The sequence below is a fragment of the Aspergillus niger genome (genome assembly GCF_000002855.4).
Source record: "Aspergillus niger supercontig An08".
Classification (NCBI taxonomy): Eukaryota; Fungi; Ascomycota; class Eurotiomycetes; order Eurotiales; family Aspergillaceae; genus Aspergillus; species Aspergillus niger.
Window position 1 is genome coordinate 1,141,781 of NT_166524.1, and position 23,520 is coordinate 1,165,300.

The 23,520-nt window shown below is 50.3% G+C and overlaps 11 protein-coding genes across 11 annotated transcripts; 6 read left to right on the top strand and 5 right to left on the bottom strand.

Annotated features, from left to right (window-relative positions):
• Nucleotides 1–9: 9 nt before the first annotated feature.
• On the bottom strand, nucleotides 10–691 carry An08g04720 (hypothetical protein; the record flags this gene model as incomplete). Its single annotated transcript, XM_059749020.1, has 3 exons — nucleotides 10–193; nucleotides 304–344; nucleotides 572–691. 3 exons carry the CDS (start codon nucleotides 689–691, stop codon nucleotides 10–12), a joined length of 345 nt encoding a protein of 114 aa, XP_059604000.1.
• A 420-nt stretch (nucleotides 692–1,111) lies between these two features.
• An08g04730 (uncharacterized protein) lies at nucleotides 1,112–2,827 on the bottom strand (the record flags this gene model as incomplete). Its single annotated transcript, XM_059749021.1, has 6 exons — nucleotides 1,112–1,385; nucleotides 1,435–1,746; nucleotides 1,792–1,915; nucleotides 1,963–2,359; nucleotides 2,430–2,616; nucleotides 2,676–2,827. The coding sequence occupies 6 exons, from the start codon at nucleotides 2,825–2,827 to the stop codon at nucleotides 1,112–1,114; spliced, it is 1,446 nt and encodes a 481-aa protein (XP_059604001.1).
• Nucleotides 2,828–3,203: 376 nt separating this feature from the next.
• Nucleotides 3,204–5,304, top strand: An08g04740 (uncharacterized protein; the record flags this gene model as incomplete). The annotated part of the gene is made up of 2 exons (XM_001392555.3): nucleotides 3,204–3,949; nucleotides 3,996–5,304. The coding sequence occupies 2 exons, from the start codon at nucleotides 3,204–3,206 to the stop codon at nucleotides 5,302–5,304; spliced, it is 2,055 nt and encodes a 684-aa protein (XP_001392592.3).
• An 831-nt stretch (nucleotides 5,305–6,135) lies between these two features.
• An08g04750 (uncharacterized protein) lies at nucleotides 6,136–7,083 on the top strand (the record flags this gene model as incomplete). Its single annotated transcript, XM_001392556.3, has 1 exon — nucleotides 6,136–7,083. The coding sequence occupies one exon, from the start codon at nucleotides 6,136–6,138 to the stop codon at nucleotides 7,081–7,083; it is 948 nt and encodes a 315-aa protein (XP_001392593.3).
• A 275-nt stretch (nucleotides 7,084–7,358) lies between these two features.
• Nucleotides 7,359–9,626, top strand: An08g04760 (uncharacterized protein; the record flags this gene model as incomplete). Its single annotated transcript, XM_059749022.1, has 1 exon — nucleotides 7,359–9,626. One exon carries the CDS (start codon nucleotides 7,359–7,361, stop codon nucleotides 9,624–9,626), a length of 2,268 nt encoding a protein of 755 aa, XP_059604002.1.
• Nucleotides 9,627–10,231: 605 nt separating this feature from the next.
• Nucleotides 10,232–12,731, top strand: An08g04770 (uncharacterized protein; the record flags this gene model as incomplete). Its single annotated transcript, XM_059749023.1, has 6 exons — nucleotides 10,232–10,425; nucleotides 10,512–10,603; nucleotides 10,646–10,879; nucleotides 10,912–11,323; nucleotides 11,450–12,196; nucleotides 12,263–12,731. 6 exons carry the CDS (start codon nucleotides 10,232–10,234, stop codon nucleotides 12,729–12,731), a joined length of 2,148 nt encoding a protein of 715 aa, XP_059604003.1.
• A 404-nt stretch (nucleotides 12,732–13,135) lies between these two features.
• On the top strand, nucleotides 13,136–14,472 carry An08g04780 (uncharacterized protein; the record flags this gene model as incomplete). Its single annotated transcript, XM_059749024.1, is given in 1 exon segment — nucleotides 13,136–14,472. A coding segment is annotated over 1 exon segment (1,337 nt), but the record flags the coding sequence as incomplete, so codon positions are not given.
• A 148-nt stretch (nucleotides 14,473–14,620) lies between these two features.
• Nucleotides 14,621–15,955, bottom strand: An08g04790 (uncharacterized protein; the record flags this gene model as incomplete). Its single annotated transcript, XM_001392560.3, has 5 exons — nucleotides 14,621–14,919; nucleotides 15,149–15,524; nucleotides 15,584–15,651; nucleotides 15,717–15,753; nucleotides 15,803–15,955. 5 exons carry the CDS (start codon nucleotides 15,953–15,955, stop codon nucleotides 14,621–14,623), a joined length of 933 nt encoding a protein of 310 aa, XP_001392597.3.
• Nucleotides 15,956–16,514: 559 nt separating this feature from the next.
• An08g04800 (uncharacterized protein) lies at nucleotides 16,515–16,893 on the bottom strand (the record flags this gene model as incomplete). The annotated part of the gene is made up of 2 exons (XM_059749025.1): nucleotides 16,515–16,614; nucleotides 16,682–16,893. The coding sequence occupies 2 exons, from the start codon at nucleotides 16,891–16,893 to the stop codon at nucleotides 16,515–16,517; spliced, it is 312 nt and encodes a 103-aa protein (XP_059604005.1).
• Nucleotides 16,894–17,640: 747 nt separating this feature from the next.
• On the top strand, nucleotides 17,641–18,753 carry An08g04810 (uncharacterized protein; the record flags this gene model as incomplete). The annotated part of the gene is made up of 1 exon (XM_001392562.1): nucleotides 17,641–18,753. The coding sequence occupies one exon, from the start codon at nucleotides 17,641–17,643 to the stop codon at nucleotides 18,751–18,753; it is 1,113 nt and encodes a 370-aa protein (XP_001392599.1).
• Nucleotides 18,754–19,361: 608 nt separating this feature from the next.
• Nucleotides 19,362–22,742, bottom strand: An08g04820 (uncharacterized protein; the record flags this gene model as incomplete). The annotated part of the gene is made up of 4 exons (XM_059749026.1): nucleotides 19,362–21,884; nucleotides 21,938–22,100; nucleotides 22,147–22,385; nucleotides 22,443–22,742. 4 exons carry the CDS (start codon nucleotides 22,740–22,742, stop codon nucleotides 19,362–19,364), a joined length of 3,225 nt encoding a protein of 1,074 aa, XP_059604006.1.
• Between the last annotated feature and the right edge of the window lie 778 nt (nucleotides 22,743–23,520).

Below are 23,520 nucleotides of genomic sequence, written 5' to 3' on the forward strand. Positions count from 1 at the left end.
GCATTTATTTCAACGAATCCTTGCTTTACACTTAATCTGGGTCACTAGCATTCTAGATCTTAGCAACCTCCTAGGGATGAAGCACACAGAAGTTGCAACACGCCCGTACGACGGTGCATATATCATCCACAATACTGTCCTTACGCTCGCTGTCACAAATTCCAAGGATTCTAGTTCATTCCTCGCCATGTACCTGAGATATTCAAGTACTCTATAGACCCTCTGTATATTCATGCTCTTCCCCAGTTCTCACTGAACTAGTGCCTGCATACCATTTTGTTTCCACTTCACCTTTACACTCACCATGATACCAAAGTAATACCCCACGAGTCGCTGAGTCCGTTCTATAGATATGCGTAGTAAGGCTAAAAACGATTTCAAGAGTCGGTGGATCCGAATGTGTGGGGGTCCAGGGCCAACCACGGGTATACCCGGCGCTAGTACGATACAGCAAAGGATTCTGTAGGTCTTCCGTTGTTTTCATCCACTTCAAGCATTTGGATGAAATGATACTACTACCAGATCTTCAGAGAGGCTCTGAGGTTAGAGCAATTATCTCGTGTGACCTTACCAGAGATTGTATAGCCTTACTCGAGGCGTACGCATCGTTAGATCTGCTTGGTAGTTGGAGCACGTAATCTTCACCTTCGAGGAATTGCGTGTCACCAGTTCGCAACGAGACCTTCGTCATATTGACGTGGACTATCTTAAGTGTCTCGCGCACGCTTAGTTCTTTTAAGCTATCCTGGGGGTTCTACCGCTGGGAACATCTTCTGCCCGGTAGGAAGATCTATGATACGCTCTTTCATGTAACCATCAGTTGCGAAGAAGCTTGCCTATCCTTTGGTCTTTGTCAATTGAGGGTGTTGTGGTATTTGCCGTTGCTATGAAATACCATCATCAGACAGCGATGAAAGCCGGGGTTGAGGTTATAGAGGATGGCAAATCCGCGGGGCCCAGGGCGTGACTGTCAGGACTATAAGTTGTTGGTTTCGAGGTTGAAATATACGTGAATCCAATCACTATTCTTCTTTTGATATAAAACTACGTAGAGAAACATTCCATAAAAGTCCATTCACACACACCGACGGTATTTGTGAGAGAATTTCTACTATAGTTTACTTCCCAGTCCAATTTCCCGATGTACCGCATCCCGTGCATCTGCAGCCGGCAGGCTAGGAACCGGTAGATTCAACTCCATCGCAATCGCCTTCGCAGCCCAAAAGCCCGTCACGAAGGCAAGAGCCAACCCGCCCGCATATCCGAGATTACTAAATCCTCCGCCATCGACTCCTGCGACCAAAAGCCCGGGGATGGGATTACCATCAGTCGTCAGCGCGCGGCCCTTGGAGTCGATTCTAATGCCGCCGTACGTGAAAGTGATCCTATACGATCAGTCATTTCTACTCCTGGATAAGGGAAGGTGTCACTTACGATGGCTGCACTTCCATGCAAAAGAAGGGCCCGTCGCCCTCCACCAACGGGACTGGAGGGTTTCCACCCGCACCGACAGGGGCATCCAACGCCACAGTCGAATCACCTAGCCGAATGGCTTGATCATACTGTTTGATTGTCTTTCGAGCTTGTGCACCATTCACTCCCCACTGTGTGAGAATTTCGACCAGCCCGTTGATTGTCGGTGCACTACCGACACGGCAACCGTGCTCCTGCGCTTTGGCCAGACGGTCGATCTCGCCCGCGTTCGGGAAGGGCGCAGAGATGCAGTGCTGAGTCCGAGTGCGTTCGCTGAACTGTCAGACATGTACTTCAACAAATCTTAAGGGGGCATACTTGAATAGAAGAAATCCTCGCCGTTTCTCTTGCTTCGCGAGATACTGATTGATAATCTCGTCGCCGGTCGTCTCATCTGCAAACCTGCGACCGCTCTCGTTGAGAAGTAGGCAATGTTTGCTTTCTACCGGATAGTTAGAACCATATTTGGCCAGGACGTATGTCACTTACGATATTGTGCCAACGGCAAATAGTCCCGTGGGTTGACCTTCTCAGTTTGCAAAGGTGCCGCGAGTAAGTGGCCATAAAAGGTACTCATCCCACGACTGCTACCTGCCCCTACTTGTGTACCCAGGGTCAACCCGTCCCCAACTGATCCCTTGTTGGATCGCACAAACATATCGTCTGCGTGCTGGCCCAGGTGCACGGACAGAAGCTTGGGGTTACCTTGAAATCCTCCAGTAGCTAGGACAACCCGCTTCGCTCGAACTTCGTAGTGTGTACCATCCGCGCGACGGATTACGGCCCCTATAACGCGCGACCCAGGGACACCCGGCACCTCCTGCAGAAGCTTCACCACTGCGGTGTCGGTGAATATTTGTGAGCCGGTATTGCTATCCCTGATGCGCTGCTGATGATATGCATGGAGATGCGGAATATTGATGGGGAAACCAATGCCTGTACCTTATGTCAATTACTTTTCGCTGCAAGAAGAAGAATGGCATGCCAATTGTCATAATTCCATCGAACCTCTGCGCCACTGGGACACCATTTTCCCGCATCCATTGTACGGCTGGGAGGTAATCTTGCATCCAGGCCGCTTGGAGATCGGGATCTCCCCATGGTACCCATGAGCGCAGACTCGAGTAGGACTTAGGGCCCCAACTGCACCAAAGTAATCAGTATATGTCCCCTATAACTGACAGGTGCTAACTTCAACATACAACATCCCGGCGGAGTAATTGGATGACCCGCCCACGGTGGACTGCTTCTCTACAACGAGAACCTTAGCCCCTGAGGACGCGGCGAAAGAGGCACAGGCGAGGCCTGACATGCCTCCGCCACATATTAGGGCATCAACGGTAATTGTTTGCATATTGTGATGATTTTTCTATGAAAAAGTGGTATGCCTGGAGTGATGATGGCTGAAGACGGAGCGCCGGGTATATAACCACCCTCCGGTAGCTAAATTAAGTGGCCGGAGGACCCACCCGGGGATCTTATGCCTGAACCAGCATGACAAGTCCAGATCATAGCGAAAGACCATTCCGGTCAAGCTGATAGCAATTTAGATCATCGAATTCCAAGCACAGTCTTTCAGTCTATGCCCATGCTGAATGGAAAGTGGCGAAACCGGTTGTGGTAGGGTTGTCCGGATACCGTGATTCCCCGCATTTCTCCAGAATTTCTCGGCAATTCGGGTGATTTGTTCCAAGACGTCCTAGAGACTCCTATCCCATTATTCTCCCAATATGGCCCGAGGCGCTCGCTCAAGTCATGCTACAAGGGCCTCTAGGCCCTCGGCTGCTGCGTGCGAAGTATGCCGCCACCTAAAGATGCGTTGTATCCGGCCCGACCCATCGCAGCCATGCGACCGCTGTCGACGCAACAATCGGCGCTGCGACATCCCCCCTCCCCGTCCTTTGGGCCGCCGGCCCGGTGCTGTTGGTCGCTATAATGGATTCGAAAAGTCCTATAGGAAAATGCAAGCACAGCTGAAGAAAGCACCTGTGTCGGCTGATGAGGTACAGCAGGTGCTGAATACCACGGGCCAGGAGGAATTGCTCCAATTGATTGTGGCGAAGCTGCAGCATGGTAGTAACTGCGAGACGCCAGTTGCATCCACAGAGGATGCACTGAGAAGCAACCACGATGGCTTGCTAACCCCGAAGGAACCAGTTAGCAATCCGCTCGCACTGCTGGCGGACGCATCTAGCGTAGCAGAGCCATTGACTTCCTCACTAAATCGACCATCCACTACAAATGGTGGCCAGGAGCTGCTCCAGCGCTTGGGCTGTGTGTCATTGGGACTACAGCTAAGTCGAGACACATTGGCACAAGGCCTCAATGCTCTTTATACCCCCTCTCCGCCAATTCACTGCCATTCAAGCTATTTCCGACCTCCTGATGCGGATCCACCTCGAGATGTTGGCCCAGACCTGGATCCTATTGAGCTGGGGCTATTATCGCTTGAGGATGCGCATACTTTGTTTTCAATGTATGTGCAATACGCCCCGGGAATTCTCTTGCTAACGGAGTACTAGCTATTTCGTCCGTTTACACCCCATCAACGGCATCTTAGACCCAATTCTCCACACCGTCGACTATGTGCGCTCCCGCTCCGCTCTCCTCTTCACATGGATCCTGGCCATTACAGCTCAATTCGATCACCAGTCTGCATCGTGCGCCAAACGCCTGCGCCTCCACGGCGAGATGCTCTCGCGCCATGTCCACACATCCGGGTACAAGTCCGTTGAAATTGTCCAAGGATACTACATTTCTCTTCTTTCCGCTACCCCTGCCTCTGCCTTGTCCGAGGAACGCTCATGGCTTTACACTTCCTACGCTGTCGCCGTCGCCACTGAGCTCGGCTTAGACCAAGCTAACCCTTCCAATATTCTTCCCTCCGACTCGGTGATGTCCCAGCGACAAGCTCGCAATAGCGAACGAACCTGGCTGCGAATCCTGCTGTGGGAACGCGCTACCAGCGCCGCTTATGGGCGCGCAACTGCCTTTCCCGAGTCGCCATTGACCCGGAATATTGACAAATGGTGGCATCATCCCCTCGCCGATTCGACGGACAAGGACACATGTGCCTTTATTCTCCTCCGTCGGTATCTGGCAGGCCTCCATCGCACCTTGCACCACCAAGCCTCTTTGTCTCACGATAACCCCCACTGGGTTCGCAATCTTGTCGACTCCACCCTCGATCCCTGGCGAATCACCTGGCTTCCTGGCTGCACGACTAGAGCCATTACCCCCTCCCCCAACATATCCACGGCCTTTCTGACCTACGTTTATCTCCACAACCGTCTCTGGACGCTCTCTTTCGCCCTACATACCCAGACCATTCATTCCCACGCCCTTCAGGAAGACTGCTTTATGGCCGCCGTGCAATGCTGTACCCTCGCCGTGCACGATCTCCAATCAATTGGTGAACCTCTGTATTGTCTACTCTCCCCAACCTGGGCTATGATAGCCTACGCCGCCACTCTGGCCCTCAGACTGTTCCCCGCTCTGTGTGGAACCCATCCCGGTGACGAGACCGAGTTGCTGGCACTACTAGGACAAGTAGCCCTGCAGCTGGAGAAGGCAGGGAGCACACCGTCTCATCGAACTGGGATTGCAGCTGTGCTGGGGAGGCATTTGCTTAGTATCCTGCGGGCGAGAGTTGGGACGGGGATCGGACCTGGGGTTGTTGCGGATAGCGGGCTGCACTGTTCATCTGAATCGGGGCTGGTGGGGAGCAGCTGCGATCCAGTCCTGGGGTCTGTTGCGATGGGCTTGGATGAAGGGTTTGCGGATGTGTTCCGGGAGGTGTTCGGGCCGGGGTGGGGGTTGGACATGGAATGAGATTGGAATGTTGGACGATAGTACTTTCAGGAGTGTGGCAGAAGCAATAACGACGGATCAAGAGCGACGGAACAGCGCAGATTGCGTCCTTTTAATTTGAACGTGCAGTGTCTCTATGAACACGAAATTTACGCCTGGGTCGAGCACATTTGTATAGACTTGTATGTGCGCTGGTCGTCATCTGCAGTGACGCTAACTTACCTATGATTTAATTAGCCTTGACTGTCACCGTTTTATTGTGAGATCACTTCATTCTGGTCTCATTGTATTTGTCTCATTATTCTTCATTTCTTTTCCTTCCCAGGGAATGGGGCAAAGGGGGACTTATTCAAACTCCGAACACTGACAATTTTCTCCCCTTTTCCTCCCCTTCTTTTTCTTTTTCGAACTTTGTTTATTTCATTTCTTTCTCCAGTGAACCAGAAACCTTGTTGGGGAAAAGAAAACATGTAAATAATGAATTGTAATACTGATAATATTGATACGCGGGATGATCGGCCTTCCCAGAGTGACCAGCTCAACCGTGGATTGTAATGTTGCCGTTTCCGGTTGGTACCTGGGGGTACTTTCCTATTTCGACAACCAGAAATATTATAATCAAAAGCAACACATTCTCCTCAAAGCCTCAATCTAAGTAGCTATCCTAATTAACTCAGTATATACCATTTTGACATCATTGGCCTCATAAATTACATCCCATTCCAAGCCATTTCCCCTTTGTTTCCCCTTTCCCAAACAATGACAAACAACCCATCTTACTGGATTGAGTCTGAGGACTGGCACACGGCTGGCGAGCCATTCCGCATCATTCCCCGACTTCCATCAGGGTTCATGCCAGCAGGTAGAACTGTCTCTGACCGCCGCACTGAGATCATTCAGACCGAGAACCACCCGCTGGATAGGCTTCGCAAATTCCTCAGCCATGAACCTCGCGGACATGCTGACATGTACGGGGGCTTTATCACGCCGCCGGACGACAAGGGTGCGCATTTCGGCGTGCTGTTCTGGCATACAAGCGGCTTCTCAACGGCATGTGGTCATGGCACCATCGCCCTAGGGTACTGGGCTGTATCTAAAGGTCTTGTCGAGGTCCCAGAGAATGGAGCTGTGGAGGTGGTGGTTGATGTTCCGTCGGGCCGTGTGTCAGCGTCTGTTACTGTGAGGCACGGCAAGCCAGTGCATGCGGACTTTATCAATATCTCGAGTTATCAGATAGCGAGAGGGTTATCTGTTAAGATCCCTTCTCGTGATGAGGAGATTCGTGTTGATCTGGCTTTCGCCGGCGCTGTGATGGCCTCGGTGAATGCTGCTGAACTGGGACTCGAGGTCAAGCCAAGTAATGCGGATACATTCATCAAACTTCAGCGAGAAATAAAAGCAGCCCTTGGTGATAGGGCAACTTATCTCGATTATGAGCTATACGCAGTCATCTTTTTCGAGGAGGAAAGAGACCACCCAGATTATCAGAAGTTAATCGTCCAGAGAAGCGCTACCGTTTACGGCGATGGCCAGATTGACCGGTCTCCTTGTGGTTCTGGAACTTGTGCGAGAATTGCTACCCTATTTGGAGACGGTCAGCTTCGAGAGAACCTGAAACTTTTACATCACTCCATTATCGGGTCGGCCTTTGAGGCTCAGATAGAGTCCTTGAGGACTTGCCCTGTCCCGGGCTTTGATTCCTGTGTGGTGCGTGTCAGAGGCCAGGCGCATCTCGTTGCGCAGTCGCGATTTTTTATTAATGAGGAAGATCCTCTTTCTCCGGGATTTATCTTGCGTTAGAATTACCGGCCATGTCCTTGTTGTGATTTTCCAGTGCTTGCATTGAGACATTCGGCCCCCACGTTTCTGTTCTTATTAGTGTCCGCAGCTCGGGCCAAGTGTCTGATCCTGCAGGGCGGGGCTCATGTCAGCTCGACGCCCATGACAGCTGCAACGATTAATCTGGTTCGCATGCCCCGTGGGTAGTAGCCCAAATGCGCAATACGTGATTTCCGCCCAAAGGAATCTTTGGACCAAATCTTCCGAACTACTAACTCCCTCCACTGCGCCAAACCATGTATGCCGTAGAGCAAGATGCACCCCTCTGCGCCAGATGTCGCACCATCGACTTCGATACAATCCTCCAGCTCGGCAAGGATGTCCGAGATGCAAGACTAGAGGGTCTGCCAATTGCATCACTGGGTAGTATTACTTCCGACCCAAACACGCCATGTCCGATGTGCGACCTCTTCGACAAGGTCAAACTTGACCTCGACATATCAGCCCTCCAAACAACATGGGATACAAGCCAATATCATTTACGTGCATTCAGCAGCATTATAAAGGAAGTAGGAGTCACGGCAGAGATGGCAACAGAACCTAAACGACGAGATATTATCAAGGAAATTCGCAGGGGGAATGAGTATATGAGTGATGAGTCAAACAGTGTGTTTTTCGCGGTCTTTCCGGGGGGCGCGGATGATGTCTTCGTTACAAGTGAAGCCAGGGTTCTCGATATCTGCAGCCACCTAGAACAGAGCGTCATTATGCCGGTGGAGGGGCCTAGGGTCGCCAATCCACGGACTCACGGGGTCCGAGTGTCACCAAATCAGATCAATTACACCCGCCTGAAAGAGTGGATGAAGAACTGCGAGTGTCACCATGGGCCTCGATGTACTTGCTCCCTTAGTCCTCCGTCTTTTTTGCAACAGGTGATCGATTGCCAGACCCGGAAAATTGTCCCTCTGCAGCCAGGATGTGAGTATTTCGCGCTGAGCTACGTATGGGGAACACCGTCATCGGAGGACACAGCTGGCCAAATACAAAACTCTAAAACCTCTCTTCCAGACTGTGTGCACGGTACTATTGAAGATGCCATCACCGTCGTCCTCAACCTTGGAGGCAGGTATATCTGGGTCGACAAATACTGCATCGACCAGGACGACGTGCAGGGAAAGCACATCCAAATATCTCACATGGATTTGATATATTCCGGTGCATATGCTACTATAATCGCCGCTGGTTCTGATATTTCGATTTCTGGGTTACCTGGCGTTGGTGCAGTTCCGCGACAACGCCAACCGCAAGCAACCTCACCGACAGCATCTGGGACAAACCTGAGACTGGTATCTACACTGCCTTCCATCCGAAGTGCCTTATCGACCAGTCCATGGATCTCCCGTGGCTGGACCTTCCAGGAAGTAATTCTCTCGCGTCGATGTCTGTTCTTCACCGACTTTCAAGTCTACTATATGTGCGGAGAGACCACACACTGCGAGTCGACTGTGCTCTCTCCTTTTCATCTCTCACCCATGTCCATGACCCAAACAGACGCAGAACCCGCCATCAACGACTGTCTCGATTGCTCTCGGTTTACCCATCAAATACCCCAAGATCCAGCATATTATTCCATGACACCGTCCCGACCATGGGCCTTCCGTACACACCTATCACACTACTCAAGTCGAATCCTCTCCTACAATACCGACGCTATCAACGCCTTTCGAGGCGTTCTCGCTCGCTCCAGTCGCCCAACGTACTACGGCATTCCGTTATTATTTGGTGAGGAGTCAACCTATGCTCTAGCGCACGATCATAATTTACGCTTCGCCTGCGCACTGGCCTGGGAACCTATCTATCGGCCTCCCCGCTGTGATACTAGTGACGGCAATGGCAACAACAGACATTTGATTCGAAGAAGTGAATTTCCCAGCTGGTCCTGGGCCGGCTGGATAGGTCAGGTCTCATATTACTATTTTCTCTGGGTGAGGAGATTCCCCTGTGCAGAGGAAGATCTTCTTCCGCAGGAGCTGGATGGCCATCAGCCTATTCGCATATGGATTTGCTTCGGTCGTAATAGGCGTAATAGCCATATCCCAATAGAGGATTTCTTCATCAATCATAACAGCGCTCCTTGGAGGAACCTTATTCCTGAACTCTCGCCCCTTCTGCAGATCGAATGTACTGTTCTCCATTGTCTCCGGATTAAGATACTGAGTATTCGTTCCGGGACGAGTTTTGTTCCTGCGTTCAGAATCATTATAGGGAATGGGTATTCCCGTGCTCCGGTGCTGTTCTGTGGGCCACCTCCTTGTTCAGACGAAGATGGGGTGATAGAGGAGGAATATACAGGCCTGGTGCTCTTCGAGGCCGAACATGATATTACCCTATGCACGCCGCGGGATCATATTGGGATTTTTGTTCTCCTTGTGAAGGAAGTTGGGGGTGGAAAGAAGGGACATCATGAGCGAGTGGGTTCGGGATGGTTGGATCGGGCGGAGTTGGGGAAGTTGGGGAGTGATAATAAGGTGGCGATGAGGAGGGAGAGGGTCTTTTTATCTTGAGAGCGGTTGATATTCGTATTCTGGCTTATAATAAACTCACTACTAGTGGACTTTGTCGGTCGGAAGCAATTGAAGGTGGTGTTATAGACAGTAGACACAATGAGTTGACATCTACCGCCCACTACATTCAGTATTCGTCGTTTGTCCAACATCAGAATAATATTCCGACCATTTCAACATTTCATTGCCGACACTGCTGATGTAACAGGTAATGGCTTCTCCAAAAAATATTTCGGTCCCTTCGGATTTCCTTTCCACTGGGTTTCAACACCCACCACTAGCACATCAACCCACGATTTGGTACTTGGCATGATTGGGTGTCACCCAAAGGCCGTAGCGCCGAGGCGGGGAAGCAAGTACAGAGTACAAGGCTGCGATGTGCTGTTCTTGCATGTACGATTTCGATTGGCTGCCCCTCTAGGCGTACGCGCCCGCGCGCGAGGAGGTCGACATGAGTGAGGCTGATGCCTAATAACAGCTCCCGAAAGGGATTATATTGAATCCTTTACCTCACCTGCTGTGCCAGGTATCTAATGTCCACTTATATCTTCCTCGGAAAATTATCGCACGCTCTCCGTGACTGAGGTGGACAAGAAATTTCAACTATGCCACCCAGGTTTGATACCAGCGTTTACACCGTAGGCTGGGTCTGCGCAAGCAAGGATGAGGTCACTGCTTCTCGAGCATTCCTGGATGAAGAGCATGAACAGCCTCCTAGACGGCCGAATGATAACAATGTCTATATCGTTGGCGCAATGGGAGAACACAAAGTAGTCATTGCGTTTCCTGGAGCGGGCTCGTACGGTGCAGATGTCATTGCTCATACGGTGGCACACATGGTTCGCACATTTCAAGATATCCGATTTGGCCTGATGGTCGGCATAGGCGGGGGGGCACCTCGGCACCTGATCCTAAGAACCCGTTGAATGACATTCGGCTGGGAGATGTTGTCGTTATTGAGCCAAATGGAAAACACAGTAAGATTCAATTTTTTCTTCTGCTCATATACCCAATTCTAGACTTTGTGCTTTATCTAGTCCACTCAGGTTCTCACAATAATCAAGGTGGGGTGCTGCAGTACGACAAAGGTCGGTGGGGAGAGGATGGAGTGTTTGAAATCAGATCTCATCTGAAACGGCCTCCAAAAGATCTGCTGGCTGCCATGAACCTGCTAAAGTCAGACCATGATCGTGGGATGGGAAAGATGATCGATTACTTTGAAGATATCAGTAGAAACTCGAGCAGGCTAGATTGTGGGGCTTCCAATTCCCTGGCCGCGAATTAGACCGACTATACAAACCAAGTCACCCGCACACTGAGGGATTTGATTGTTCGGGCTGCGGCACCGAGCATTTAGAGACACGCCTTGATCGTGAATCAGATAATCCTGCCGTACACTACGGTCTCATTGCCTCCGCCAACGCTGTCATGAGGTCCGCTGTATATCGCGATCATCTGAGAGATACCTGGGGAGTGTGCTGTTTCGAGATGGAAGCAGCGGGTCTTATGAATTACTTTCCCTGCTTGATTGTCCGAGGAATAGCAGACTACTCTGATAATCATAAAAATGATCATTGGCAGCGCTACGCAGCAGCCATGGCGGCCGCGTACGCCAAAGATCTCCTACGAGTCATACCACCTGAGGATGTCGGCAGTACCGAAATCACTTCTCGAACTAACGAAGACTGTATGTCAAAGTATACTTGTTACCAGAGACTTGCCAGCTAATACCGAGCAGTATTGCGAAATCTTGGAGAAATAGAAAAACGAGTCGCCAAACTTGATGAAATGATATCCCACAATCATAACGAGGTAATTCTCAGATGGCTCAATGATTTTTCCTACGATCTAGACAAAAGTTTCGTCTTCGATGAAATCCACCCAGGAACAGGCCAGTGGTTATTGGGCTCGGACGAGTTCCAGTCCTGGTATCAGACCAGAGGACAAACACTACTCTGTCTAGGCATTCCTGGCGCAGGCAAGACGGTTATGGCAGCTACCATCATTGAATATATTAATACACACCGGCACAATGACAACCTGAATCACGCACTTGGATATGTGTTCTTCAGCTTCAACTTTCCATCACAAAAGAGAACCAAGAACTTTGTCGCGTCAATTTTGAAACAGCTTGCCCAACAAGACCGGCATCTGATGCAGGGTTTGAAGGCTCTTTACGGTCGACATAGTGTCAGGGGCACGCAACCTTCAACACACGAGATTATCGACGTTCTTTGTTCTATGAGCAGTGATAGGCAAATATACATCGTTGTCGACGCGGTGGATGAAATCCAAAGTCTACACAAAGAACCTACGGAATTCTTATTGGAGTTGTTTCGAATACAGGATGCTACTGGCCTAAATATACTCGCAACCTCACGCTTCGCCCCCGAGATTGAAAAGATCTTCAGGGAAAGGGACGATTGTTCCTTTCTGGAAATACGTGCCACGGATGAAGATATTCGAAGGTATGTTCAGGGAAATATCACTTCCCTGCCGTCCTTTGTCACGCAGGATCAAGCAATGGCAGACAGAATATCAAAGGAAATTCCCCGGGCTGCTAGCGGAATGTAAGTACCATGGGGCAGGGGATAGACTGTGATTTCTGACCCTCATCTGACTGAACACAAACGCAGGTTTCTTTTTGCAAGGCTGTGCCTCGATTCCTTGCGGGACCAAGTCTCACCCAAGCGCATGCACCGGGCATTAACAGAGATGTCTAACAATTCAGGGCTTCGGAGATTGGCGTACCAAGAGACCATGAAGCGTATCGAGAGTCAATCACCAAACTTGAGAAACCTGGCAATACATGCCCTTTCATGGATTGTTTGTGCTAAAAGACCTCTGAGTATCTTGGAATTGCAGCATGCATTAGCGATACAAACAGGCAGTCATTCGATTGACACGGAAGACGTTGCTGATGCCACATTGATAATCTCTGTGTGTGTGGGGCTCGTTTCTGTGGACATGGAGAGCGGCGTTGTCCGTCTCGACCACCCTACCACACAGGGCTTTTATAGCAACTTCCTGGAAGAATGGTTTCCAAATGCTATCGGAAGATTGCCGAAGCATGTGTCACATATCTGTCCTTTGACCGGTCTATGAGTCAGGATGCCGCAGCCATAGTGTCCCAGCATCCCTTTTACCGCTATGCGGCTCAATATTGGGACTACCATGGTCAACTTGACCCAGTAGCTGATGACCTCCTACTGCCACTGCTGATGTCGAAGGAAAAGGTGGCGTTGTATGCACAGCACATGGCTCTGCGGGGTTGCCGCTCTTATGATATGAAGCTAGACAATCCACAAGACATCACCGGGCTTCACTTGGCAGCTTACTTTGGGCTGATCGATATTGCTAAAGAGCTTGTCAAGCACGGCGGCAATCTGGGTGCAAAGGACAGCTGGGGAAGAAATGTTTTTGCGTGGGCTGCAGAATTTGGACGCAAGAAATTTTTCGAGTATTTTCACGACAACGTCAGTCTTTGGCACCAAGAAGACAAGTTTTGTATGACGCCACTGCAACTGGCATCATCGAATGGCCACAAACATGTTGCAAAGATTCTGGAGAACCGACATTGTGGCCCCGAGAAAGAAGAAACCTCAACTTCCGAAGCTGAATTGGTGTACGCAGCTCGGATTGGTGATCAACGTTTGGTTGAAGCGCTTTTGTGCCAAGGAGTCTCGGCAAATTGCCAGCAGGATAGGCGTACACCTTTGCAGTTGGCAGCTATTGGCGGGCATCTGGCTGTCGGGAAAGCTCTGCTAGAAAATGGAGCCGATCCAAACATGACTGACTGGCACGGACGGACTCCTTTGCATCATGCAGTCCTAAGTGGGAAAGAAGAGGTCGTGAAGCTACTCCTGGACTATGGTGTAGACCTGAATCTCAAAGACAGAAATGGTGACACTGCTTTGATATGCGCAGTCACTGTAAGACGTGACCCGATAGTTCGCCTCCTCTTGAGCTACAAACCTCAGCTTGATTCTCAGGACAGCTATGGTAACACGGCTTTGATCGAGGCAGTTGCCTTTTGTTCCGATGAGACGTTCGGTGAACTGTTACAAAGTGGCCCCGATCTGAATATTCAGAATAGAAATGGTGTGACCGCCTTGATTCGTGCAGCCCTTGACAGACAAGTAGAAAAGGCCCGTCTCTTGTTGGCATCTGGGCCGCAGGTTAATATTGGCGACGTTACAGGCGCCACGGCTTTGATTTATGCAGCCCAAAATGGGTGCTACGAGATTGTTGAAGCACTAGTCCAGGGTGGAGCCCATCTGGACATTCAGGACAATAGAGATCAGACGGCTCTTCTGTGGGCTATGCGAAGAGATCACGAGCCGATAACTACTTTACTTATCCTAAGTGGTGTAGATATAGAGATAACCGCAGATAAACAGGGGGTTTTCCGCTGATTTTAGCCGTTGAGGAATCTTGGAGTCATGTCATTCGTCAACTGGTACTAATGAAAGGCGCGGATGTGAACCGCCAGGATTCAGATGGGAGAACAGCCCTAATCTATTCTTCTCAGCATACCACAAGCATCCCCTGCGTTCGTTCGCTTCTGGAATGTGGCGCTAAGCTCAACAGTCAAGACAACAGAGGATCTACTGCATTAATCTATGCAGCTCTTTGGGGTCAGGAGGAGAAGGTCAATTTGCTGCTAGAAAGCGGCGCTGATTGGAATGTGCGCGATGACGAGGGACAGACGGCTTTGTTTTATGCACGTCACAGTAAACATGACAATATAATACAGTCGTTACTGCGTTATCAAACAGCTGATGAGGCATCCCAGTCTGACAATGCCACAGTCTGCGAGGACCACGTGTTATCTGGAAGCGAATAAGCCTGTGGCTTACTGTAGGTACGACAATTGACATCAAAGGATGGCAAGTTATCAAGGCCGAATTAGGATTTCTAGCAATTCAATGAACCAACGGTGTTTCAAGATGAACCAGTACCCGAATATGAACGGAACCAGTCGCTATTGGAATTCAATTTCTCCTACAGCTCTCCCCTTTGATCTTAACCACAGTCAACGGGTACTCATCCCCATCTGACTCCACACCCACATCTGGTCTCTTAGACAATATGTCCTTACTAGATTCGCCTGATAGCCCACGAAGGCCTGGTTTAGGATAGCTTGAACTCCCCTGTCCCCGAGAGGACTGCTTTCTGCTGAACACTCGCGGAAACAGAGCTCTTGCCAGTGGACGTAGAGTAGGGAGACACGCAGAGATAATCCCCGAAGAGACTTCTATTACACACCATGCGTTCGATCGGCCTAGTGTATCTGCGACTGATCAGTATATTACTCACCACTTGCAGGGGGAGAAACGGGTGAATGCACATGTCAAGTCATCAAAATCAACGTCAACAAGCGTGATGATGCGATATATGCTCGTGAAAACCACACTATCCACATCACATGTTACTGTCAGCATATCTTTTAATCATTCTACGAAAGCAAGAAGAACAAGACGAATAAGCAATTGAGAAATAGAAAGAAAATACTCACAAACCCCCCAAAGAGACCATCCCCACGGCGCCCATCCTTACCCCCCACCCTGCCTGCACTTTCCACACTCTCCCGATCAGGAGCCCCAGAATGACTACATCAGTGATAGCATTCACAACATCATTCGCAATAAACGTATCCTTGAGGTTAATGCATCGACCGGGGTATTGGAATTTGTCCCACGCCCTAGCGACAGGAGTACACTGGAAGATGGAGGCAAAAATGAGGGATATGGCTCTGATGATCGTTATCACTCCCAGGATGTACACGGCTATGCGGGTGGGCCTATGGATGTGGAAGATCCGGTGGTACATTGCTAGGATGGAGGTTTTGGTGAGGATTATTGAGGTGCAGTAGAATATTTCGGCGGGGAGAAGGAGCTGCTATGGTATTAGAATGGCTTGCTTGTCAGAAGAGAGTACGGAGAGATAGGGCTTACTTTGTTGATGGTTATTAGGCTATCCATGGATATGGTGGATTGGTGCAGGCCAAGGCCGTATTTTACCACTGTTAGATTTTAGAATATCTTCAAGATAAAGCAGAAAGTTAGAGAGTATTTAGAGGTGACTTACTCTCTATATCGAGTGCGAAAATGACGAATAAGTTCAACTACGTTTTTCGTCAAATTGAACCCTGCGTATGGTGAAAGATGCCATACCACCGCGGCCACAATCAGCCCATCCTCCAGGCCCAGGGGCACTTTTCCTAGATGCCTCGAGAGAAAGCGCAGTCCCACGAAGAAGACACCCAACAATGTAATTGAAATTGAGGCATCTCGGTTATAGTGCTGCCAACTGCCTAAATTGGCCATGGTCAGTGGTTCATGTGGGTTTGAAAGCTTTGATGATAAATGTGTGGCATCTGTTCCATTATATTTGGAACATGCGCGGGGAACGCGAAGCTGATTTGGGGGCCAAAAGCTCGTAAATTGTAGGCCCTAGTCTGCCTTGTATTGTCAGAGCTGCCGCTAGATTGACGCAGGGGGCAGCGTTAATATATAAGTCTAAATGAGCCAATGTCTGGGCTTGTACTATCTAAGCTTGTCATTCTAAGCTTGTTAAGGTAAGACTGATGAAGGTGCAGTGATTGCGCGATTGCCGTGTATGGATAATGCGTGTGTTTTGGCCCCATGTGGCTTATGCAGTAAGAATTAAGTTGTTTGAGGGTGTGCAGAACCGAAGATTGACGAGTCCACGGATATTTAGACTTGAAAGAATTTAGATCATCAATTATGCAGGGTGCGTATATCATACATCAATTTTAACATAATAAAAAACTAAAATAAGGACCAGCTAAGCATTCAATGACGGTTAATTGAAATTGATGGATGGATTTTAGTCGCTAACCCCGCGCCTTCTGTAGCATCCGTTTCAAGGCAAAAGGCCATACTGTTTGCCCGTCGCGGTAGCAGAGAAATAGCTTGGTCGGTTTCTCACGTAGCACTCGATGGTGGGTTTGAAAAGTTCCAGGCTAGTAATATCATCATCAATAAGTATGTCACTCGATCATGAAGAGCGAGAATAATCATCTCACATACCCATCCTCAATAAGTGCCGTCCTTACAACTATCTCCTCGTCCCCGTCACTCGCAGGAATCGTGAAAATAGTGCACCCGCAGCCGCTGCAGAAACACTTGACTTTCGGACGTCCACTTAGGGTATCATTGACGATGTAGCGTTTGGCAAGCCCCTCGGCGTCATGGAGGGTGAAGTCAGGTGTAAAGTATGTTGCAGTCTGGGGCAAAAGCATGTTAGCGTTATTCCGGGCAATATTAGGTCATCTATCTGGGAGGACAGAGAGAAAGAACCTATACGCACAATCTGACAAGGCCCTCCAGCCCCAAGAGCACAATCACCGCAATAGCAGCAGTAAACCGCGTTTGGATTGCCTTTTACTGTGAAGCCAACTCCTTTGCATAAACACCGCCCGGTATATGCCAAGTGTTTTGTGTTTTGGTCGATGGACATAGCGTCGGACATGATTCTGTCAGAAAAGCAGGCAATGTCCCGGCCTATTCCACATTAAACACGGAGCCAGTCTATATTAATGGCTCAATATGCCTGTTGTTGTATCCCCGCTTTTGACCATCGGCTGCAAACAGGGATTATTGGGTCTCGGTACTCCTCGGATATCCCACTGAGAGTATACTGTCGGAAGTCTGGGTCGGCGATCGATCGGCGACTGGACCCTGTCGGCTCGGACCGTGAGCCGTAGAAGGATTCCCCATGTCTCTGGACATCCGAGGGTCCAGATCGGATGTAGTATCGCGATCCTTGTCCATCCATAGTGTAGGTATTAATAATATAACACTTCATCCAAGGAATACGAAGTCATTTGATCACTTATTTGTGAGCAGCCTCATCCGTCCCGAACCCAAAGCTCCCGAGAGTCCAACAGTTCTGAGATATAAACCTACTAAACAGGCCTCCCTTAGATATACCAACATATCAACAAACAACCCAAATCTAACTTACTACATTTCACCACATCGCCAAAATGACCGAACTAAGAATCACCAAAATCGACGTCTTTCAAGTCGACCTCCCCTACTCTCACGGCACATACCACCTCTCCGGCGGCCGGGCAATCACCCGCTTCGACGCCACTTTCGTCCGCGTCACCACCAACACCGGCCTCGAAGGCTGGGGCGAAAGCACCCCCTTCGACAACTACATTGCATCGCATGCCGGCGGAGTCAGAGCCGCTATCGCAGAGATCGCCCCCAAGCTCGTCGGCCTCGACCCCCGCCGAGTCGATCGCCTCAACGATGCCATGGACGCCGCCTTACTAGGCAACGAGCCAGCAAAATCCGCCATCGATATTGCCTGCTGGGATATCTTCGGCAAGTCTGTTGGACTTCCCGTGTGTGAGTTGCTCGGCGGACGGACAGAAACGAAGCTCCCTGTTCTGGAGTCGATCCCCGTTGCGGATCCTGAGGGGACGCGCAAGCATGTTGCTGATGCAAGGGCGTTGGGGTTTACGGGGTTCTCGGTGAAGATTGGCTCGGACCCCGTGGCTAATGCTGCACGGGTGGAAGCTGCTCTGGTGGATAAGAGACCAGGGGAGTTCTTTTTGATCGATGCTAATGGTGGCATGACTGTTGATACTGCGCTTCGGATGTTCAGGTTACTTCCTAAAGGGCTGGACTTTGTCCTGGAAGCGCCCTGTGCTACGTATAGGGAGAGCATGTCGCTTCGACGACGGATTGATGTGCCGATTATCTTTGATGAGTTGGCGAACAATGAGAGCTCGATTGTGCAGTTCGTTGCGGATGATGCTGTTGATGGGATCGGGTTGAAGATTTCCAAGACGGGTGGGTTGACGCGAGGACGCAGGGTTAGGGATATTTGTCTTGCGGCGGGGTATACCATGTCTGTTCAGGATACGAGTGGTTCGGACGTGGCGTTTGCGGCGATTGTGCATCTCGGACAGACTATTCCGGAGCAGTATTTGAGGTGTATCTTGGAGTGCAGGGCTATGTGTGTTGGGAAGACGGCGGATGGGCCGTTTGATGTGCATGAGGGGGTCCTGACGGCACCGACTTGTCCGGGGTTGGGGGTTAGGCCGAGGATGGATGTGTTGGGAGAGCCGGTTGCTAGTTATGATTGAGGTTACTCAGCTGCTGTCATGTGGGCAGATGGTGTATTTTTCTTTCAAGTTATTTAGTAGAAGATCTGATGTTTTGTTGCTACATGAGACTATGATATGTTGAGACATTCACTGCAGCCAGGCAGCTGTCAGCTGATCCTTTGCCTTTCTTCCTGCGTGGTCTCTGACCACCACCTCTTCCAACACAACCACCAACCATCTTCTTGAGATCTAGATAGATCAAATCTATATATTCTTGACCCTTCGTCTTGACATGATATATGGTTCCTGATTAAACTTTACAGGCCATATTGGTAAAGGAATATGCTCTGTATATCTCTGACGTCCTTACTGCATACTACGGCGAGAGACAGTCACGAAGCACATCTTCGGGTGACCTCGGCTTCCTCATCCGAGATCCGAGTTAGGCAATCTTGCTCAAACAGGTTCCAAAGTATAACCGGTCACCTGAATCTGAACTACCATTTAGATTCAAGTGTGCAATGCGCATGGATGTCATAGAAGTTACTGAAGGCCTTTAATCACCCTTGTTACTTAAATGCAGCACTCTGTCATATATCTTTATAAAGAAAGCCCCTCTTCTCATCACTCTCTGGAACATCACTATATTAGGTGCGTTTCCACACACCCGACTCACGGGCGAAACATGACCAATCCACGACCAACTCGCGACGAATCCACCCTTCCACCCACATATAAATCCATTCCGGCTTCACCGCATCCACAGCCCGCAACTTCTCGCTGATCTGTCCCGTCAGCCTTGTATCCAGCACATTCGCCCGCTCAGCTTGGGACATAATCCCCTCAAAGAACTCCAGCAACTTTGCAGCTGGATTCTTGGCCAATCGTTTCTGCAGCTCTTCGTCACTCATCTTCTCGCCGGTACTACCAGCCATCTCCAGATCCTGCCGGACGCGCTGCACCCACTCATTAAAGGGGACAGTCTCGATAGTCTTCCTGGAAACCTTAAAGAGAGCTTCAGCGACCATTGGACGAATGACCTCCCAGTCTACCGGGTGCAGGTTCAGTGGGTGGTACACCTGGACACCCCTGGTTCCCACGCCTTGACCAGCCACTGCCAAGTCCACTAGGACTTCAGCGAGCAGATCAACCGGTACCCAGTCGATGCGATTGAGGGCTGGTCCGAGTGTATCAGGCAAGATACCCAGGTGAAAAGAGCTGCGAACGAGGCTCGGAAACCATTCAGTCTGGTTCCATACTCCCTTTGAGCGGACCGGGCCCGCTATCTGACCAACACGTGCGAAAGAGGCGTGCACTCGGCCCTGGCGAGCCGCTTGCGCTAGTAATTGCTCTGCAAGGTACTTGCTATCTGCGTAGCCGTTGGGTCCGGGGTTCGTAGTTGTGATCACCTCTTCCGGGGTCAGGCCGGTCTTTGTGTGGTGGCCCATAGTGGAGCTAATGGATGAGAGGAAGAAGAGATGGGGTGACTGGTGTGATTGGGCAGCGAAGTTTATCAAGTTTACCACGCCGGTGAGGTTAGGCTTGAAGGACGACAGGCTGAGGTTGAAGTTGACTGCCCAGGCGTTGTGGATGATCAGAGTGGCAATGTTTCGCAGGGTTTTGAAGACATCAGGTCCCAGACCCAGGTCCGGCTGGGAGAGGTCCGCCGTCCAGAAGCTCACGCGAGACAGATCGGTTTTCATGCCGTTACGTTTTACGCGGTGGCTTGCCTCTGCGTCAGGATTGCGGTTCAAACAATGCACGTAGGTAACGGAAGGGGACTGTAGGAGGGTGTCGAGAAGGTAGCTGCCCAGGTTACCTGTCGAGCCGGTCAAAATGACCACATGGGACTTGGGCGCTTGGAACTGGCTACTGAGTTCCTGTAGTAGTTCTTCCCGCTGCTGCAGCTGGGCTTCTTTTTTCTCCTCAGCGGAAGCCTCCTCGTGTTGCTGCAGGTGAAGCACTGCCTGGGTGAGTTCATCCACAGAGGGATGGAGATAAATCAGGTTTGGAGTGAGCGTCGGGAGATCAAGACCATTCTTGAAAGCCCGAGTGGCAGTGATAGCCTGGAGGGAGTCAAGGCCCAACTCGAAGAAATTTTGATTATCTGTGAGATCCCACCCAGTGACATAGTTAATTGTTCTCCTAATGTAATCGGAAAGAACTTTCGGATCATCCACCTGGCCAGGTCTAGCAGGTTCACCATTACTGGTTGCCTGCGATAGTTTGTCCGCATCGGCATATAAGGCATCCAACTCAGACGTGTACAGTTCGAGCGAGGCAGCCCGCTGAATCGTTCCCTTCCCGGCACGAAGCATAGGCTTGTCTGGCTTTGTGAACAGAATGTGTGTTTTTGCCACGCGCGCATGAGCTGGACAAACCGCATTGGCTTCTTCAACGCTCGGCCAGACCTTCTCAATCATCGCGGCGCGCTCATGTGCAGTGAGATCTTTTCCGCCAATTTCAACCAGGAGAGATGCTTGGAAGCGACGTGCCCCAGCAACTAAGACTGCTGTCACTTCTGGATTGGATGCAGCGATGTGCTGTTCCATAGACACAGGGTTGGTCTTCTCACCGTTCAGGAAGACAATCACGTCATCCGCACGAGCGGCCCAGCGCCACAAGTCCGGCTTACTAGGGTCCGGGTGCCGCACAAAAAGGTCTTTGGTGTGGTATTCCTGTTGATCTGGGAAGATTGTGAAGGAGAGCTGATGTTTTTCAGACTTTGGGCTTCGAACAATCACGAGTTCGTAGTATTGATCGGCGACGTGACGCAGCTCAGCTCCCATCCGGGGGTTGATGTGAAGATATCGCCAATCCGTGCGAGGATCTCGGTTAGTTTTGGAATGAATAGTGCTAATCATGCCTACTTCTGAGGCTCCGTATAGATTCATGAGTTTGATCTTGGATGCCACGGCGTCCCCGATTGGCTGGGGAAGGTCTCCGCCACAGTAAACTAAGCGATCGAGGTGCTTGCTGCAGTAGTCCAAGAGCTCCGGGCTCTGGGAGAATTCTTGAATGATTGATGGAACACCCAAAAGAATATCAATCTGTGTCTTCTTTCTCGCCTCTACGAGAGAGGCAGCGGTGGGAAGCCCCCCAGATGCCGGAAAAATGACGGTAGTGCCGACTGGAATGGTTAAGAACAGTGAGTATGCCAAACCTGCAGCCTACAATATCATTAGATTCCTATGCTATCTGCAGATATGCAGCGAAGGCTTACATGAAAAGGTGGCGGAACGAGGAATATCCGCTTGCCAAACAACCAGCTATCTTGGCTCTCGTGACCTTTCGGGGGATCCAGCACCGTCGTGTGCATATGTTTGCAAGCACTATCATGGCTCCAGAAGATCGGCTTCGGGATACCCGTGGAGCCAGACGTATGACTGGAGAGTTAGTCTTCCATCGCTGCTCGGTCAATCAGGGGCTTACATCACAGCTAGAATCTCTCCAGCAGCTTCTGGGTAAGTCTTGGAGAACTCAAAATGAGCATATTCTTTGCTGATCAGCTCATCGACACTAGGGACCTCCAGAACATCCAGCGTTTGTCCTTCCAGAATGGCCTTGACTGGTGGTGGATGAGGCACTGGGGTGACCAGCTTAGTGCAACTGAGGCGATTGAACAGGCTACTGTGAGCAGCCACGCTGTTCCTTGGGGAGGTAAGAAACATCTTCGAAGATCAAGCGTCAGCTTAATTCATTTCATATCACAAATATCAATGACATACGCGATATCCTGCCTTGACAGCACCCAATACCAATGCCGGGTACCGTAAGTCATTAGGCCCCACGTAAGCCAGGGTCTCACCGTCACCAGGACCCAGCTTCTCAGTCAGCCACCAAGCAATGCCGTTGATGGCATTGGCAAATGCTTTGAATGTGATCGGGCGATAGCCATCGTCGTAGCTCATCAGAGAGACTGGGTATTCGGCATAGATGGCGTCGGGTTTGACCTTCGCGTAGTGGTCGACGATGTGAGGGAGCAGTTGCGTCCGAGGATTGAACTGCGAGACATCTGGAACAGTCATGGTCAGAAGCAATTTTAGTTGGGAAGTAATTTAAAAATCATCAGAAGTGCGCAACTTGTTGTGTTTATATATTGGTGTCGAGTGAAGAGTAGGCGGCTTAGCTGGGACCATGTGGCCGAGGGGCCCGCACCTGCGTCAGCCCAGGCAAGCAGAACCAGCTCATGTTTGGCGGAGCATTCCGACTAGAATAAAGTGGAGCCCAAGTGGGCTTCGGATAGCCAGTGGAGCTGCGCGTAGGGAGGTCTGTGTAGGACAAATTTGCCTCTGGTATGCGGGGTGAAGATAGATAATGGCAGGACAACGGAGTGAGAATATATGAACAGACCCAGCCAAGCTGCAGCCCCAATAAACTCGACAGCCTCATCGGAACGTTTCTGCCCCATTGAGCGAAAGATTGTGTGATATGGCATTTGGGGGCCAAACTAGTCAGTCAGCACTAGCAATAAAGCCCAACGGCTGAGTGGTGATGATCCATACTTAGGTTATGCTTTAATCACACTAATCAAGCCCTAGTCGCCGGAACAGCCACTAATGATGGCGGCCTCGCGTCGGTGGACTTTCAAGCCGATTGTTGTGTCTTTTGTAGCCTTGCGGATCTTAACGCAAATACCATTGGATCTTTCCGTCTGGACCAACATCTCTCTTCCTTCTTTGGGGTTAGATTTGAACGGCAAGGTGGACAGCGTGACCCGTTCAGCTCGCTCGGGGGTGGGACTTATCCCGCGATGGGTCTGAGCCTCTTCATGTGGAACCAGTGGATTATATTTCCTTATCCGAT